This window comes from Saccopteryx leptura, chromosome 4 (assembly GCF_036850995.1).
Source record: "Saccopteryx leptura isolate mSacLep1 chromosome 4, mSacLep1_pri_phased_curated, whole genome shotgun sequence".
Lineage (NCBI taxonomy): Eukaryota > Metazoa > Chordata > Mammalia > Chiroptera > Emballonuridae > Saccopteryx > Saccopteryx leptura.
Genome location: NC_089506.1, coordinates 107876818 through 107894530, shown reverse-complemented (window position 1 = coordinate 107894530; position 17713 = coordinate 107876818). Strand labels below are relative to the sequence as shown.

Here is a 17713-nt window from a genome sequence, read left to right as displayed (position 1 = left end):
CAGGGAAGCTATAGGTCACAACAGATTGTGACTCAGCCAAGCACAGTGGTGACAGGGCCTAGCTGCTACAGATACAAGTTGTAGACAATACTCATGTGAATGGTAAAAAAAAACTTAAGGACTGTATTTGTGACTAATTGTATAACAGGTTATTTTAGTTTCTGTTCTGTGGAAAGTATAAAGCATTCCAACAGAGGATTTTAATGTAGATTTTTTTTGCACCCATTCTGTTGAATGCTAAATATAATAGTCTGATCATAACACTGAATAAATGCCTTTTTTTAAACAAGAGTAACGAGAACAGTGGTATGGTCTTGTCAGTATTGAACTAAAACCTTCAATTCTTTCTGAGTCAGCAACTGTTTTAGTGATCTTGTGGAAAACTTATTCAGTCTCAGTAACATCCATTTATACAAATAGGTCTTGTACTGCCCTAGATAATACTGAGAGAAAAGCTTGAACTGATTCATGATTATCAGGACACGAGAAAGAACACGAATAACTCAACTTTCAGTGTAATAAGTTCTTACACATGTGTTGACCTGACTTTTCTGGAGAGCTCCCACATCATGGATATGGCCTATGTTATAAAATTTGAATGAGACTGAGTGTATCTCAGATAGGCTAGGCCCTGACAAGTCTGGTTAAGCTGTCTCTTGGGAAGTGGGTAAAGGATACAGATTTCAGTTTTCAAGTCAACTCATAGCACATTATAATCTAAAATCACTCAATTTACTTAATACTTTAACTAGGACACTATCATGTACAATCACTGAATCAGGCCAGTGGGAATTCAAAAGAAGTTGTATATGACAGTCCTTGAACTTAAAGAAACTCAATTTCTCTATTTTATTATGCCATTAAGACAAAAATTCTAGAGTACAAAATATAGTCAAATACATTGGGCCAACAAGAAATCTACTGGAGTTTAGAAATAGAGTTGTACACAGGGAACAAATTGTTCTAGAGCAAGTGGGATGGTGGGGATGGGGTTGGGGCAGTGAGTGGGAAGAAGTAACAAAGGGGGTTTGGACAGACAAGGGAAGTGTGCCCCAGAAATAGGAAGGGGCACACCTCCTGCCGCTCCCTTCAGCCAGTACCTTCATCCTCGAGAGCCTTAAATGCCAAGCTCATCTCCTCCCCAGGCTCCCAGGTTCCTCCATCAGGACTAAGGCTCCTTCCTCTGTTTTCCACAGCACGGTACCTGTGCCCCTTCCACGGCATGCCCTTCATTCCACTCTCAATTATGGTTGCTCACAAGCCCACTTCTCCAAGTAGGCTATCCTCTTAAGGTGGAAGCTGTATCTTACTCACTACTGTATCCCCACCCCCAGCCACCAGTGGCCCACAGAGTTTCTTATATTACATTGGTATGTAATAAAAAATGTTTTTTAATTGAACTGAATGAGATAAAGTAGGATAAAGTGAAGCAAAATTATAATAGGTAAATACATCAGAGTTCATTCATTTAATAAATATTTATTGAGTGCTTACTGTATGCCAGGCTCTGTTCTAGGCTCTGAGGATATAGCCATGAACAAACCAGATATAAATCTCTGCTTTTGTGGAGCTTATACTCTTGATCTATGATAAGGGATGGAATTAGCAATAAATTTACATAAATACAACCATACCTATCAGCAAAAAAAAGAGACATTTAAATAGTTAACTATTGGTTCTATAAAAGTCTACTATTCATATGTAGTTTTTATTATATATTGTACTCACTATATTCATAAAATAGCCATGTATCACCACAGGGATTCTAGTGTAAAATTGTATGTAGAACTTTATTGGCAATTTAAGAGATTTTCAAGGATCATTTTGAGCCTGTTCAATTTCATACTTAAGCACAGTCTTTAAAAATCTAACTACCTTGTAAGTTGTGATTCTACTACACCAAAACAAAAATTCTGAGACTGTTGGACAAAGGAGAACCATTCTAAGTAGTTGAGCATGAGAATAATGACATGATGAATCCACATCTGGTCATACTGACCGGGAACACGATATAGGACATTCACATAAACACACATGGTCAATCAACAGTAGACTTCACATCAAGAATTAAAAAAATAAAAGTCGCCCTGGCCGGTTGGCTCAGTGGTAGAGCATCGGCCTGGCGTGCAGAAGTCCCGGGTTCGATTCCCGGTCAGGGCACACAGGAGAAGCGCCCATCTGCTTCTCCACCCCTCCCCCTCTCCTTCCCCTCTCTCTCTCTCTTCCCTCCCGCAGCCAAGGCTCCATTGGAGCAAAGATGGCCCTGGCGCTGGGGATGGCTCTATGGCCTCTGCCTCAGGCGCTAGAGTGGCTCTGGTCACAACAGAGCAACGCCCCTGATGGGCAGAGCATCGCTCCCTGGTGGGCAGAGCGTCGCCCCCTGGTGGGCTTGCTGGGTGGATCCCGGTCGGGCGCATGCAGGAGTCTGTCTGACTGTCTCCCCGTTTCCAGCTTCAGAAAAAAATAAAATAAAATAAATAAATAAAAGTCTCTGTGCCATTTGCTTTTCTTTTAAAACAATTAAAATAGTAAGAGCAGAAAATGATAAATATTTATAATCAACTCTTGATTATAAATCTAAAAGAACAAATTGTAACATACTGGCTTATTCTGACTAAAGGTTTATCATTTTCATATATTTTTCCAAAAGTATTTAAAAAGACCAAGTTGAAAAAAATCACTTTTTAATTTTGCAATAATTTCACTCTATATGCATTAATACTAATCATTTAATCCTGAAAACAATCTTCACTTGTACAATGTAAGAAAGTTTGACAGTATTTGACTAGAAATATTCCATTACCATAAAGCTACAGATTATTGCTCATAAGAGCGAAGTTAGGAAAACAAAAATAATTATTCCAATGATGAGCACCAAGACAGAACTTTTTTGCATTTAGGGCCTGACTGGTTATATTTAAACATAACCTCTACCAACAGAGGACAAAATAACACCAAATTATTTGGGAAAAAAAGGATAAAAATATACATACTGAGGTCTGGAAAGAGTAAAGAATGCCCACTTTAAAAATAAAACAATGAAAGCGATCATGTTTGTTTTTTAATTAACTCTTTTGCAAAATATATTCATATGTCACTTTACTGCCTCTTTAGTTCACTTTATAGAACTCAGATTGCTCCACTTTTGTATGTTGCCACAATAACGTAAATAAATGTGAATTACGGGGGTTTGCTGTAATGAAGCTGCACCATTAGAGCTGGATCCCAGAGCTCAAGCAATCTTAGCTGTGCAGCCCAGCGACAGGAGTGACATACAAACAAGCTTACACATGGCCTGAAAGACATGGGCAGCCAGAATTTTACCCAAAACAAACCTGAGGCTGAGCGATGAAGGAATTAGGGGATCTGTCCTCACCACCCAGAATCAGTGAAAGTTTGGAAAATGAAGACCAAAGTAGGAGGCCTCAGCCACAATGCCAAGACACCGCAGGATGCGCAGCAGAGATAGCCATTTTTCAGGGAGGGGTCGGAGACGGTCTGACTGCACTTGCAGAGGCTCCCTGGGTCTGCAGCTAAGGATCCCTGTAGCTTTCCCAAAGGCACCTCTGCAGTTGCACTCCCATCACTCAGGGAGAACATCGTGGGGCCCAGAGTGTGAACCTGGGGATCGCCTCCTCCTGGTTTCAATGGTTCCCTCAACACAGGTACTTTGTCTTCTGGAGGTTTGGCCAAAAACCATCACCATCTTCTACTTCTGCCTCAGTCGCAGAGAGAGGGTCTCCTCTGTGCCTGTGGGGTCCCTGAGTTTGAGGTGATTCCACTAGTGTAGGCTGTGTGGCAGGAACATATGAAGTTAAGGAGTCCACTCTAACACTCAAGCAATCTAAATTCAGTATTAGCCAGTTTTTGTTATTGTGGTAATACTTTTAAGCAGTAAAGTTTTTCCACACAACTTACAATGTGTGGGGTAAAGAAAAAATACTGCTAGAATATGATAGCAAGATTTTTTTTTTAAGTTCAATGTTGATGTTCCTTGAGGGAAGGAAAAGAAGACATATTTCTTTTCCACTTCTGTGTTCCTGTTCTTGGTTTTGCAGTCGGAGCACAGAGGTTCCTAAACTAGTTATAGGTTCTCCCAGACTGTCCACCCACACACAATCCTAGAGAATTCCTGAGCCATCTCCTTCCCAAATTTGTAATCGTATCTCTGGGCATGTCTATGCAGCTCTTTAATTCAGTTTCAAAACCTCAGAATTTTTTAAACAAAATGACATACTTACATGCTTTAAATGCCAGGCATGAACTCATCATTAAAAAAAATAAAGTAACTAGTCAGATAATATGTATGTAGGACAAATAAAATTCTCTCCTTTGTGAAGGTGCTTTATTTGGTGTGTTGAAGACATACTTATGACAACTTCTGAAGAAAGCCCATAGAGGAGCCTCCTATGGCATTCCGAGGGTCGATAGTTTGTTCTGATGCTGTCAGGTTCTTAAACTATACTTCGTGTAGGCTTTGCTTCACAAAAAAAACCCAAAATGGGCACATTAGACAGAGAAAAAAATTTCACTGACTTATAATTCAGTGAATTTCAGTCACACCAAAATAATGACCTAACCTGTCCAAACATGCAACTTCTCTTTCTTCCCCAGTAAAATAAATTCCTTTCTTTAACAAATGTTAGAGTTAGATGATCAAGTTAAAAGCCATCATATTTCAAGTTAAATATAGGGGTTTCATACAACTGTAGCATGATTTCTAATTCACAATGGCATTCATTTTTCCGTATTTTTTCCTATATTTATCCTAAACCAACTTCCTAGACCATATTATTTAGGGAGAAATTAAAAGGGTTTATAGTATATTGCCAAGTTCCAGTGAATTCTCAGTTTATCAGGGTTTACTCTTAGTTCAATATCATACAACCTCTACATGGTGCAAGTATATGGATAAGAAGTATTTCAAATAAAAAAACCCTTAGTTCTGTGTCATAAATAAATTTGGGTAAAATCGCAAGCCTTCCACTGAGTCGTCTCGGCAAAGGTGGCCCATCTTCTCTGCAAGAAGCAACCTAGGAATCAAGGGGAAACCATAATCATTTGTCCATTCACAAAGAAGTTGTAATGAAGAGCAAGGACCTTACTTACCTTTCTTTAGCCAGGAGGACAGACATTCCCACAAGCTTGGCAAACTCTTCTGATGTTAGGGATCCCTTTTCTGAAACCTAACGACAACACACAGCAGAAAAAAATGTCATAATTTAGACCACTTAGGTCAGGCATGGCCAATAGTTTTTGCCCCAGGGCCAGATTAGAAAAAAATTTTTTTCATGGGCCAGACAAAATATTAAAATTAAAAAATGTTAAATACAAAAATGATTTGTTTAAGTAAACAAAATTTTATTATGTAACTTGCTTATGAATAAATGGAAGTAATTTAGTACAAAAAATTAACAAAAAAACTAATGTGACCTGTTGAGGCGCTTTACATCGCCTATTATTTTTTTAATATCTGGCTCTATACTTGTAGTAGCTGTTCTTAACACAGCCTCCAAATGTAAATCATTCAATCTTGATCTTGTACTTTTATTTAGATTCATTAAAGAAAAAATTTGTTCACAAATATAAGTTGAGCTGAAGATTACTAAATATTCCTTGACAAGTTTTTGTAAATTTCCATATTTCCCATTATTCAATTGCTTATAAAAATTGAACAAACGAGTACAAAAGTTGTAAATCTTTACACTGGAATTTTTTTTAAAAAATAAAGAAGTATCGCAAATCCATTCAACCAATTATTAGAAGTAATCCCTAGATTAGTCACATGCGGAATTCTTTTCCGTGTATCACTATCTTCTTAAATATCTCCATTTCCAATAATCAAAGACGCTTCTGCTTCTGAGTAGCTGAGATTTTAACTTTCATTGTACAATGGTTAGATATCGTAGTTTATGTATAACAATTTAAAAGTACCACTTATTTCACTTCCACAGTGTGTCGTTCAGAGAATATTAAAAATTTAATCGCGGGCCACATAAACTCATTACGCAAGCCGGATCCAGCCCACGGTCTGTATGTTGGCCATGCCTGACCTAGGGACTAACACAGAGAAAATGCCTACCAGTTATACTCAGGAAGTAATTTACTGAATCTTCTACTATAATCCAAAGAATATTCACTACAGAACTAAGTCTTCTTCACTAATGTTTAATTCTACAGAAGCTGAAGGACCCAGACCAAATAGAGGCTAAAATATCATTAACTCTCTATAATTTAACAAAGGCACTCTACTGAAGTCTAAAAAAAACTGTGATATTCTGAAAAGGAACATGTGACAAATTCTAACTGAATTAATATTACATGATCCAGTGAAGGTTTAGTTTACAATATTGTATGTGATTAAAATATCTATAGTCAGGGGTTTTTTTTTATCTAGTTTAAAATAAAAAGTATAAAAATGTGAGTTATTTATATTGTACAGGCTCACCATAGAGGCTATAAAGGCAGTAATATTTCAAGTAGCCTAATGAGCAATTTGACCATAAAATCCAGCTTTTCATATTTTTTGAAACAATTATTTCATAAAACTTGTGATACTGTGTAATGCTACTTATGTAGGTATGACTGAAAGTAAAAGTTCTATCATAGGTAACTTCTGATTCACAAAGCTAAAAACCTGTTCTCAAAACTGAGCTGCACACAAAAAGAGAGCACCCTCATTAATTCTAATTCTCCTTTCCTATGTTCTGAGTGTAAATTTCAAAAAGCTTTCAAAAGATAACTTTGATTAATATTTATTCATTGTTAATAATAAACCATTTTTTTTTTTTTTTTTTACTTTCTCTCTCTTTTTTTTTTTTTTGTATTTTTCCGAAGCTGGAAATGGGGAGGCAGTCAGACAGACTCCCGCATGTGCCCGACCGGGATCCACCCAGCACGCCCACTAGGGGGCGACGCTCTGCCCATCCGGGGCGTCGCTCTGCTGGGACCAGAGCCATTCTAGCGCCTGAGGCAGAGGCCATGGAGCCATCCCCAGCGCCCAGGCCATCTTTGCTCCAATGGAGCCTTGGCTGCGGGAGGGGAAGAGAGAGACAGAGAGGAAGGAGAGGGGGAGGGGTAGAGGAGCAGATGGGCACTTCTCCTGTGTGCCCTGGCTGGGAATCGAACCCGGGACTTCTGCACTCCAGGCTGATGCTCTACCACTGAGCCAACCGGCCAGGGCCAATAATAGACCATTTTTAACATCACTTTTTAGTAAAGTTACCGTAAGTTCAAAAGGAAACCCTATTTCTCAAGTCGCCTGGCCTCTAGGCCCTCACAGCCCTTATGACTGGAGGAAACCAGGTTCACGCACCGTCTCCAAGGCTGAGGCCACCATTTCCTCTTCCCTGTGGGACTGGAGTTCGATCACCATGACGCCACTGTCAAAGATGCGAAGCCTGAAAGCAGACAGGAGAACAAAGCTGTGTATACCTAGGATCTTCAACCACTACAGAGGCACAAATACTTTTTACTTTCTTTTATGCCCAGGTATAAGGGCAATATTAACACAAAACAACATTTAAAGCTTAACATCCAAAAGCAACGATAACATAATGATAAAACTTATGAATAAACTAAATTGTGAACTATAATCCACATACTAAAAAAATTACATATGTCTGGCTACATAGTTTTCAACTTACTTTACTTTTCAATTAAGAGTTGATATTCAATACTATTTTACACTAGTTTCAAGTGCAAAACATAGTGGTTAGACAATTATATAATTTAGGAAGTTATCATCCTGACAGGCCTAGTACCCACCTAGCACCATACAAACTTATGACAATATTATTCACTATACTCCCTGTGCTGTACATCCTTAATTGGCTAATCTTTTTTAACCTGAGGATAAGGAAAATGTAACACCGCTGAACATACATACATCTAACTGTGCAGACACGAACACAGAACACCTAAGGGAAGAGGGGCTAGCTACGCGGACCTCGGGGAGGAGCCCACATTCTCGTCTCACGGCCCCCAAATGGAAAGAGCCGATCGCCGCTCCCTCCCAGACCGCCGCTCCCTCCCAGACCCCAGACCCCCGCTCCCTCCCAGACCGCCGCTCCCTCCCAGACCCCCGCTCCCTCCCAGACCCCCGCTCCCTCCCAGACCGCGGCTCCCTCCCAGACCCCCGCTCCCTCCCAGACCCCCGCTCCCTCCCAGACCGCCGCTCCCTCCCAGACCCCCGCTCCCTCCCAGACCCCCGCTCCCTCCCAGACCGCCGCTCCCTCCCAGACCCCCGCTCCCTCCCAGACCCCCGCTCCCTCCCAGACCGCGGCTCCCTCCCAGACCCCCGCTCCCTCCCAGACCGCCGCTCCCTCCCAGACCCCAGACCCCCGCTCCCTCCCAGACCGCGGCTCCCTCTCAGACCCCCGCTCCCTCCCAGACCGCCGCTCCCTCCCAGACCCCAGACCCCCGCTCCCTCCCAGACCGCCGCTCCCTCCCAGACCGCCGCTCCCTCCCAGACCCCCGCTCCCTCCCAGACCGCCGCTCCCTCCCAGACCCCAGACCCCCGCTCCCTCCCAGACCGCGGCTCCCTCCCAGACCCCAGACCCCCGCTCCCTCCCAGACCGCGGCTCCCTCCCAGACCGCCGCTCCCTCTCAGACCCCCGCTCCCTCCCAGACCCCAGACCCCCGCTCCCTCCCAGACCGCGGCTCCCTCCCAGACCGCCGCTCCCTCCCAGACCCCCGCTCCCTCCCAGACCCCAGACCCCCGCTCCCTCCCAGACCGCGGCTCCCTCCCAGACCGCCGCTCCCTCTCAGACCCCCGCTCCCTCCCAGACCCCCGCTCCCTCCCAGACCCCCGCTCCCTCCCAGACCGCGGCTCCCTCTCAGACCCCCGCTCCCTCCCAGACCGCCGCTCCCTCCCAGACCCCAGACCCCCGCTCCCTCCCAGACCGCGGCTCCCTCCCAGACCGCCGCTCCCTCTCAGACCCCCGCTCCCTCCCAGACCGCCGCTCCCTCCCAGACCGCCGCTCCCTCCCAGACCGCCGCTCCCTCCCAGACCCCCGCTCCCTCCCAGACCGCCGCTCCCTCCCAGACCCCCGCTCCCTCCCAGACCGCCGCTCCCTCCCAGACCCCCGCTCCCTCCCAGACCGCCGCTCCCTCCCAGACCGCCGCTCCCTCCCTCCCTCCCAGACCGCCGCTCCCTCCCAGACCATGCACAGGAGAGAAGCCGGGTGACAGAGATGCATGTGAGTCCATATCATTTCCAGAGGGGCAGGATGTTGGCTCCCCCCATAGGAGGGCAGGCCTGGTGGGGCTTCACTGTCTCGTTGGGGCAGAATAGTGGCTCTAGTTGGCAAACGTCCCGCAGAGGTTCTTTACCTGAGAGGTAATCTCAGAGCTTCCAGCATCTTGCATGCATTCACTAAGTCTTCCGGTGAGAGCAACTAATAGGGGAAAAAATCCAGTTTACACTGCAAATTAATAGTGATACTATATAATCATAATGATCCCTAAAACAGAGAAGGAAATTTAAAAATTATCACTTATCAAAGATTTTAGTGGCTTAATTGCTACAAGGCAAAAACGTTAACAAAAACTTCTATTCATTTAAGCAGTGTTAGCCAATAGAAACAGAACATAAGATATATATGTATAAATTTCCTAGTAGCCATATTAAAAATGAAAACAAACAAGTAAAATTGATTTTAATACATATATACCTAATAGATCAAAAACTCAGTGTATAGGGTGGGGCAAAAGTTAGGTTTACAGCTGTTCATATGGAAAATAATACAATTAATAAATAATACAAGAATAAACTGTTTTGTGTACTCAGAACTGTAAACCTAATTTTTCTCCACCCTGTATAATAGATATAAAAAGTTATTAATGAGATATTTAACATTTCTATATTCTATACTAAGTCTTCTAAATCTGGAATGCAATTTACACTAACAACATATATCAATTTGGATTCACTACATTTCAAGTTCACAGTCATCAGATGTAGCTACAAGCTAGGGGCTCTATCCTGGGCTGTCGAGCCTAAAAGAATAAGCCCAGTATGGTGGATAACAGGCACAGCTTTGAGTCACACAGAATGGCTCTGGAGCGAGCCCAGCATGGGTCCCAATCCCTGTCACAGCGGGATCTCCTAGTGCACCGTGTAAAATGTAAAAGTAGCCGCCACACCAAGTTACTGGGAGGATAAAGGAGGGAGCACTGCAGAGTGCCTGGTGGGTAGGAAGTACTCACTGATGGCCATTTTGATTATTCAACCAAAAACACGAGCACAGGCTAAACTCGTGGGTCTGGGCAAGCGCTGGAAACATGAGGCTAATGTTGACAACACAAACTGTGTCTGACTGTGAGGGCACAGAGAGCACAGAGACAGAACCCTGAAGGCCAAGGACCCTGGGTGAGAGGGGTCAGAGAGCTCATTCATAGCCAGTAAAGCAGGACAGCTCTCTCTCTGTATTATTTCCAGGAGCTTCGTATCAAACCCGACGAAGTCACACAGCCAACTCTCCCAGAGAAAGGGCATCAGGTACAGCCTCATTCATCACAATTCAAACAGAGGCTATTCCAGCTGAAAGGTAGCAGCCAATCCAAACCCTACTTTAAAGGCAGGAAACTGAGTCTGCAAGCGTAAGTCAGCCACTCACGTTCACTCAGCAAAACCAGGAACAAAATCCACCTCCTAGAGTAGTGCTCTTCTCACTCTCATAACTTTCTCAAAACAGTTATGAGAGTCATGACACTTCCTCAAATCGCATTCACTGCAGGGAAATTTACATTATAATAGGAAAGTCTATATTTAGTTTTAAAAAAAAGAATGAAAATCTAAATACTCTATGCTTACTTCCATTCCTCGAGCTCGGTTTACTAAACAGTACACCTCCGTGAGTGACATTATACCCCCTCGTTCCTGTTAAAATATGAAAAATTTGAAAAGCATTATGTTATAATTAGCACCAGTTAGCATTTCTTAGAAATCATAATCAAAGAGAAATCATATATTATAAAATTTCTTGAGAAGCTTTCTAAAACACTACTTACACACAGAAGAACTTACTCGATACCATGGGACATTTCAAATTCAATATTTGGAATTTAATGTCATTAATACTCTTTTAACATTTACTTAAATGAAAAGAAGGGCTCTCCACCATGTTTCAATAATGTTTTAAGTTGTTCCAGCTACTAAACAAGAAACTATAGAAGAACTGACTAAGAAGTTCACAATTCTGCTACTCCTGCTAATGAAGTAACAACCATGATTATCAATGGTTGCTAACATCACAAAAAAAAGACTTTAAGTACCTCCCAATAAAAAGGTACAATACCACTGTGAAATACTGTCAGAAAAAAAATGAACTTCTAGATATAACTACCAGTTTACAGGGAACCATGTTAGCATAGAGTCAGCAAAATCCAGACTCTAAGACACTTTATCAGATAAACTACTAGTTTCTTCAATAAATTGGGGGTTGGAGAGAGGGAAGAGATGGGAGAAGAAAAAACCCATGGAATTAAAAAAAAAAAAGAACCTTGAGAAACAAATCAACCAATTGCAGTATATCCCTATTTGAACAAGTTAAGAGAAAATGTGAACAATAACTACATAATTAATAATATTAAAAAATTACTTTTAAGTTTTTAGGTGTGAAGTAGGATTATAATTACAATTAAAGGTGCATTTATTATTATAATTGCATGCAGAAATATTTATAGATAGTGATGCGATGTCTGGGAGTGCTTTGCAGTCTGAGAGGAGGATGGCTACAGAGGATGCTGGATGATGAGCACACAGGAATTCACTATACTCTATTTTCCATGTTTGAAATATTTGTCAATACAGTACTTTAATAAAGTTTTGATTGCCTGAAAAATGTTAGACTAGAAGATAAATCTTATGAAATTAATAGTATATAGAGAGAGACTACTTATATGCAAATATATCTAAATACAGAGATCACGTTTACTTTCAAAAATAAGAGATAAGAAAAACTTCATATCAAATAGGTTTATAAAGAAAGCTATAAATATACAAAATAAAAATTGAAAACAATTTAGAAGATTACTGACAAAGAATCCTTTAACAAGTACGCTGAACTAATTTAATATTCCTGAAAGGAAAAAAATAACATGTCGGTTGAATAGTAACCACATCATGAAAGGAGTTAGCACAGGGGTCGAGAACCTTTTTGGCTGAGAGAACCATGAACACCACATATTTTAAAATATAATTCCATGAGAGCCATACAATGACCTGTGTACGTTACACATTATCCAATAAAAATTTGGTGTTGTCCCAGAGGACAGCTGTGATTGGCTCCAGCCACCTGCAACCATGAACATGAGAGATAGGAAATGAATGGATTGTAATGCATGAGAATGTTTTATATTTCTAACGTTATTATTTTTTTTATTAAAGATTTGTCTGCAAGCCAGATGCAGCCCAAAAGAGCCACATCTGGCTCACGAGCCATAGGTTCCCCACCCGAGTTAGGCTTTTGTTAAGATTTCTGATGACATGGAAATAATTTAACACATTTAAAAAGACCACTTAGGTTTTGTTTTACCTCTAATGGTGTCTGCAGTATTCCAGCCAGCTGTTTAGCCAGCTGCATGTGGTACTGTGTGCCTGAGCCATAGGTTTCCCTGGTAACTGGGTTAGCTATTCCCATGCTCAGCAAATAGGACTTAAACCGGATGGTCTATAATAAGAGGAGAAAATGCATAAAAAGACAATTCAGAATTAGTCTCTCCACCCCAACATTCGAAATCCTCCCATCATAAATTAAATTCTATTCAATTATTTCTAGTAGTTCCCCACAAAAATCTAATTGTTCTTCTATCTTGCTATCTTATATTCCCATTACCTCACAAGTTTGGTGTGAAAGGTGATTTAAATAGGAACTATGCTGTAGCTAATGCCAACCAAATGATACAACTGAAAACTTAGAAAGATGGCTGTGACCAGACTGTAGACAAATCTAATGAAACAGACATCAAATTTATGATATATAAAACAGACACTCCCCACATATTTCAATATCTCTGTTTTATACATTCCAAGAAAAACTACTGAAATATCCTATACTCCTACTGGAATGAACAGTTTTTATGCTGTTTCTTTAGCATTTTCATATATCCTCAAGTCCAGAAAGAGATAAAACACTACATTAAAAAAGCAAACCAGTAAATCACCGAAACCTCACTGCATTATTTGTATAGCTTTTTTTTTTTTTAAGATTTTATTTATTCATTTCAGAGAAAGGAGAGAAAGAAAGGGGGAGGAACAGGAAACATCAACTCCCATATGTGCCTTGACCAGGCAAGCTAAGGGTTTCGAACCGGGATCTCAGCATTCCAGGTCGATGCTTTATCCATCGTGCTACCACAGGTCAGGCTATTTATATAGTTTCTAATGCCTTAAAAAACAACTGTTTACCTCATCTTCTGTGATGTCACCCTGCTTGTCTTTAATCTTATTAGCAATTGATTTTGATAACTCCACCATTTCTTTAGCCTGTCAAGAAAACAGTGAGAGACTGAAAAGAAACAGTTTCCAAGTGTCCACTAACAAAATATATTTTCAAAACTCTATCATAATTGGCATGAATTTAATAGGTATAAATGACATATACCTTGATCATTAGTTTGCTGAGGTCTTCAAAAGCCTGAAATGAGAAGTGAAAAATGAGTTTTGTTGGCATCTGTCTGAAGAATTAAAATGGTTTAAAGCAATGAATCACTCCATTTTCTTCCCTATGGTTAAAACATATGAAATTTTCTTTCAAATGCCAATTTATTTATATCAATATTTATACGAGTAATCAATCTATCTTATTCTAAGAAGTCAGTTTAGCTAAGAAACCATAAATTTTCTAAAACAAACTGCAAAAAACAACTCTTCAAATTTTCAAAGAGAAAAGAGTTACTATTGATTAAACAAACAAAGGGTGACATATGCAATAGTTCAGAAAATATTATTTTCTGTTCTTTAATACAAGTAAGAAAATTTGTCACTGGCTTTTCCCAAGCCCATTTCCTGCTAGGAGGCATTGTAAAGCTTTCTTAGTTGAAAATATCACTGTGCACCTGCAGGAATACTTTGGGCACAACAGTTTTGGCTTTGAAAGCAGGTGTGATTTAACTGAAACCATAAATCTCAGCCTCTGAATTCTGAACAGATTATACATGTAGCTTTGGATATAGTGAATATTACAAAAAAAAAAAAACATTTAAATACCAAAAAAGCATATCTAAATAAAACCCATTGATTGTTTAATTTACTATAATAAATATCCACTTGAAAGGTCTCTTCAAATTTAATCAGACATATTTATAATAAATTTGTTTCAAATTACCAAAAATATACTTCCAGTGCAGAATACCTTCTAACTGATGTGCACAAATGTTATTTTTCAAAACCAATTAAGCAATTTACCATGAATTGAAAATCTTCCTGTCCACCTAGAATAGTGATCAATACGTTCTGATTAGCTCATGCCTATCTTAATTACATGCAGGAACGTATCCACCACCTGTAAAAGGACTTTGCTAAAATAAGTGTTGTGTGGGATTCTTATGGCTGACTCACTAAAGCTAATGCTGAAAACAAAGGGGAATGTGCACACACCTAACAGGAATTTCCTTTGATAAACAAAAGCCTAAACACTGGATTCTTATCAGCACCAGCCAGCAGCTGCAGGAAACCTTCTGTGGGAAACTCTGGGCACCAGCTCTGAAACGCAGTCAATTCTAACATCTACACGGAGGGCCAAGCACACACTACCCTAGCGTTCAGAAATGAAACACGCTAACACTTTACACACTGAGAGTTTTATTTTGAATATAAAAAGAAGCTTAAGGAAAACTAGGAAGATAACACTTACTATATTATAGTTCCATTTAAAAAATGCTAAAATAGTGAATTCACCCAGAATACATGGATTAGCCCTTATCCCTATGGTTCATAACAAATTAATATAAATATTTTTTATTTATAGAAGAATTTTCTTTTTCTTTTTTTTTCTTTTAGTGGGAGGAGAGGAGCCAGAAAGATAGACTCCCACCTGTGCCCCATCAGGATCCACCAGGCAAGCCCACTAGGGGGGCGATGCTCTGCCCATCTGGGGCCCTTGCTCCGTTGCAACTGGAGCCATTTTTTAGTGCCTGAGGTGGAGGCGATTGAGCCATCCTCAGTGCCCGGGGCCAACTTGCTGGAGCCAATTGAGCCACGGCTGCAGGAGGGAGGGAGGGAAAGAGGGAGCGAGGGAGAGAGAGAGAAGAGGGAAGGGTGGAGAAATAGATGATCACTTCTCCTGTGTGCCTGACCAGGAATTGAACCGGAACATCCACACGCCAGGCTGATGCTATACCACTGAGCCAACCAGCCAGGACCAAGAATTTTCTATAAAGTATTTAGAATAATTATAAAATACAAACAAAAGCTTCCTCACTTCTATTTCTATTATTCTAAAATTTGAAATTAGCCAACTATCCAAAAAATGGGTGGAGAAACTACCTACAATAAAATTAAAGCAATACAGGCAAAAATGCATAATAGATGCACACATTCATTCTGTTATTTCATTTGCCAGTTTATAGAACCTTCTATCCTTCAGCCATGCCCATAGTCAAATTCTCACTCCAATTTTGAAAAAAGTGGTATGTACCTTAAAACCAGGGGGTACCTTCTTAAGCCAATTTGTAGCATTATTTCTTACTTTCAGTCATTTGGTTATTAGCTTCAGTAACTATTAATGTAATCTTGAATTTTCTGTTTCAATGTTCTCGATTCTATACCTTTGCATATTCCATTCCCTCTCCCTAGATCCTCTTATCCCTATTGGTCATCTGCTAGCAGCTGTTCAACTTCCAAGCCTTGACTTCCATTACTTTTGCCAAGAAGCCTTCCCTGACTCCAGAAGAAGAAGGCATGTGACCTGTTCCTGTTGCAGCCACTACTTCCCCTAACACGGCATTTCTCAGGTTGTGGAGAAAGCCAGGTGCCTGCTTGCTTGGCACATCACCGAATCTAAAGTATCTGATGCAGGGCTCAAAGGAGAGAGCAGGGACTCTGCTGAATAAAGCCAGACTCGAATATTGTTCCCACAAATGCTTTCCGAATAATCTACTAGAGAATAAGCTTCAGAGAACCCAAATGAACAGAGCAGCAATTTTCAACCAGTATGCCGCAAGGATTTTTTTTTTTTTTTACAGAGGCAGAGATAGACAGGGACAGACAGGAACGGAGAGAGATGAGAAGCATCAATCATCAGTTTCTCGTTGCGCGTTGCGACTTCTTAGTTGTCCATTGATTGCTTTCTCATATGTGCCTTGACCGCGGGCCTTCAGCAGACCGAGTAACCCCCTGCTGGAGCCAGCGACCTTGGGTCCAAGCTGGTGAGCTCTTTGCTCAAGCCAGATGAGCCCGCGCTCAAGCTGGCGACCTCGGGGTCTCGAACCTGGGTCCTTCCGCATCCCAGTCCGACACTCTATCCACTGCGCCACCACCTGGTCAGGCTGCCGCAAGGATTTTTAAAACATGCAATACCTATTTGGTCAGGGGCACTGACCTCTTTTCCCTTAGATTGTCAAATAAAAAAATGACAACAGCCAGCACAACAATAGCCATCCAGTGTGAATGAATCAAAATTATATCTATTTTTTTGTCAGATTGGCAAAAAAATGTATTTTTTGGTATGCCATGCAATTTTAGTAATTAGTTTATATGTGCCATGATATGAATGAAAAAAGTTGAAACTCGCTGGAACAGAGGGAGATCAACATAAGGAGTGATAGTATTACATAAGTGGTTACTTATAAAACTGAGGCTGAGAGACAGAGGGGAAACAGTGTATGTGGCGGCTGCATGCTCAGTGTAGATACAGCACACCTGTTTTTAAAACATGGGAAAAATACATACACAAAAATTCTTTATAACTGTTTTAATAAGTACTTGCTAGTGGAGTCCTGGATTTGAATAGGAAATATTAGTATGGCTTCATGATGTACTTTCATTAAGAAAAAAAATCCTAGCTCTTTCCACTGAAAAGGCCTAGAAATAAAGATCCGTCCAATAGAGATGTACATTCTCAAATGGTAGACTGTAGGTTTGAAATGCCATTTCCCACTGAAGATAAGCAGAGCTTCTCAGGTACGGTTGGTCCTGGAACTTCTGTTACTCTGAATTGTAAGTAAGCTATCAAAGCCACCAGGTCACATCAAAGGCACTCACAAGCCAACCTGAGGAGGCCTCCACTGGCCAAAGATGGGACAATCTGAGCTTTAAATAGAATAATAATTGCAATGAATTGATATCTGTCAAATATGGTAAAATTTATGAATTCATAATAATGTTTTTAAAAAACGTAGTTAGCCACCTTTGGAGGATAAGAACCAATTTATTTCCTGATGATAAAGGAAAAGGCACTTATCCTACCTTCCCTATATGAACTGTATCACCAAGTAGCCAAAAAAGTAGATGGAGGGAAGCATCTCTCTAAAAAGTATTCCAACTAATAAATGAAAAACAGGCCTGACCTGTGGTGGCGCAGTGGATAAAGCGTCGACCTGGAAATGCTGAGGTCGCCGGTTCAAAACCCTGGGTTTGCCTGGTCAAGGCACATATGGGAGTTGATGCTTCCAGCTCCTCCCCCCTGTCTCTCTCTCCTCTCTCTCTCTCTCTGTCTCTCTCCTCTCTAAAATGAATAAATAAAATAAAAATTTAAAAAATAAATAAATA

The 17713-nt window shown here is 40.7% G+C and overlaps 1 protein-coding gene across 2 annotated transcripts in view; it reads right to left on the bottom strand.

Moving 5' to 3' along the window:
- Positions 1-2711: 2711 nt before the first annotated feature.
- Positions 2712-17713, bottom strand: part of VPS36 (vacuolar protein sorting 36 homolog) — a 58416-nt gene continuing 43414 nt past the window's right edge. For both annotated transcript variants that reach the window (XM_066380955.1, XM_066380954.1), the window contains exons 7-14: positions 13608-13640; positions 13412-13489; positions 12540-12674; positions 10817-10882; positions 9334-9398; positions 7316-7400; positions 5110-5186; positions 2712-5033 (exon numbers count right to left, since the gene is read on the bottom strand). In XM_066380955.1, coding sequence (XP_066237052.1) covers positions 4940-5033; positions 5110-5186; positions 7316-7400; positions 9334-9398; positions 10817-10882; positions 12540-12674; positions 13412-13489; positions 13608-13640 — 633 coding nt within the window. In that variant the 3' untranslated portion in view covers positions 2712-4939. The remainder of the gene's footprint in view (positions 5034-5109; positions 5187-7315; positions 7401-9333; positions 9399-10816; positions 10883-12539; positions 12675-13411; positions 13490-13607; positions 13641-17713) is intronic.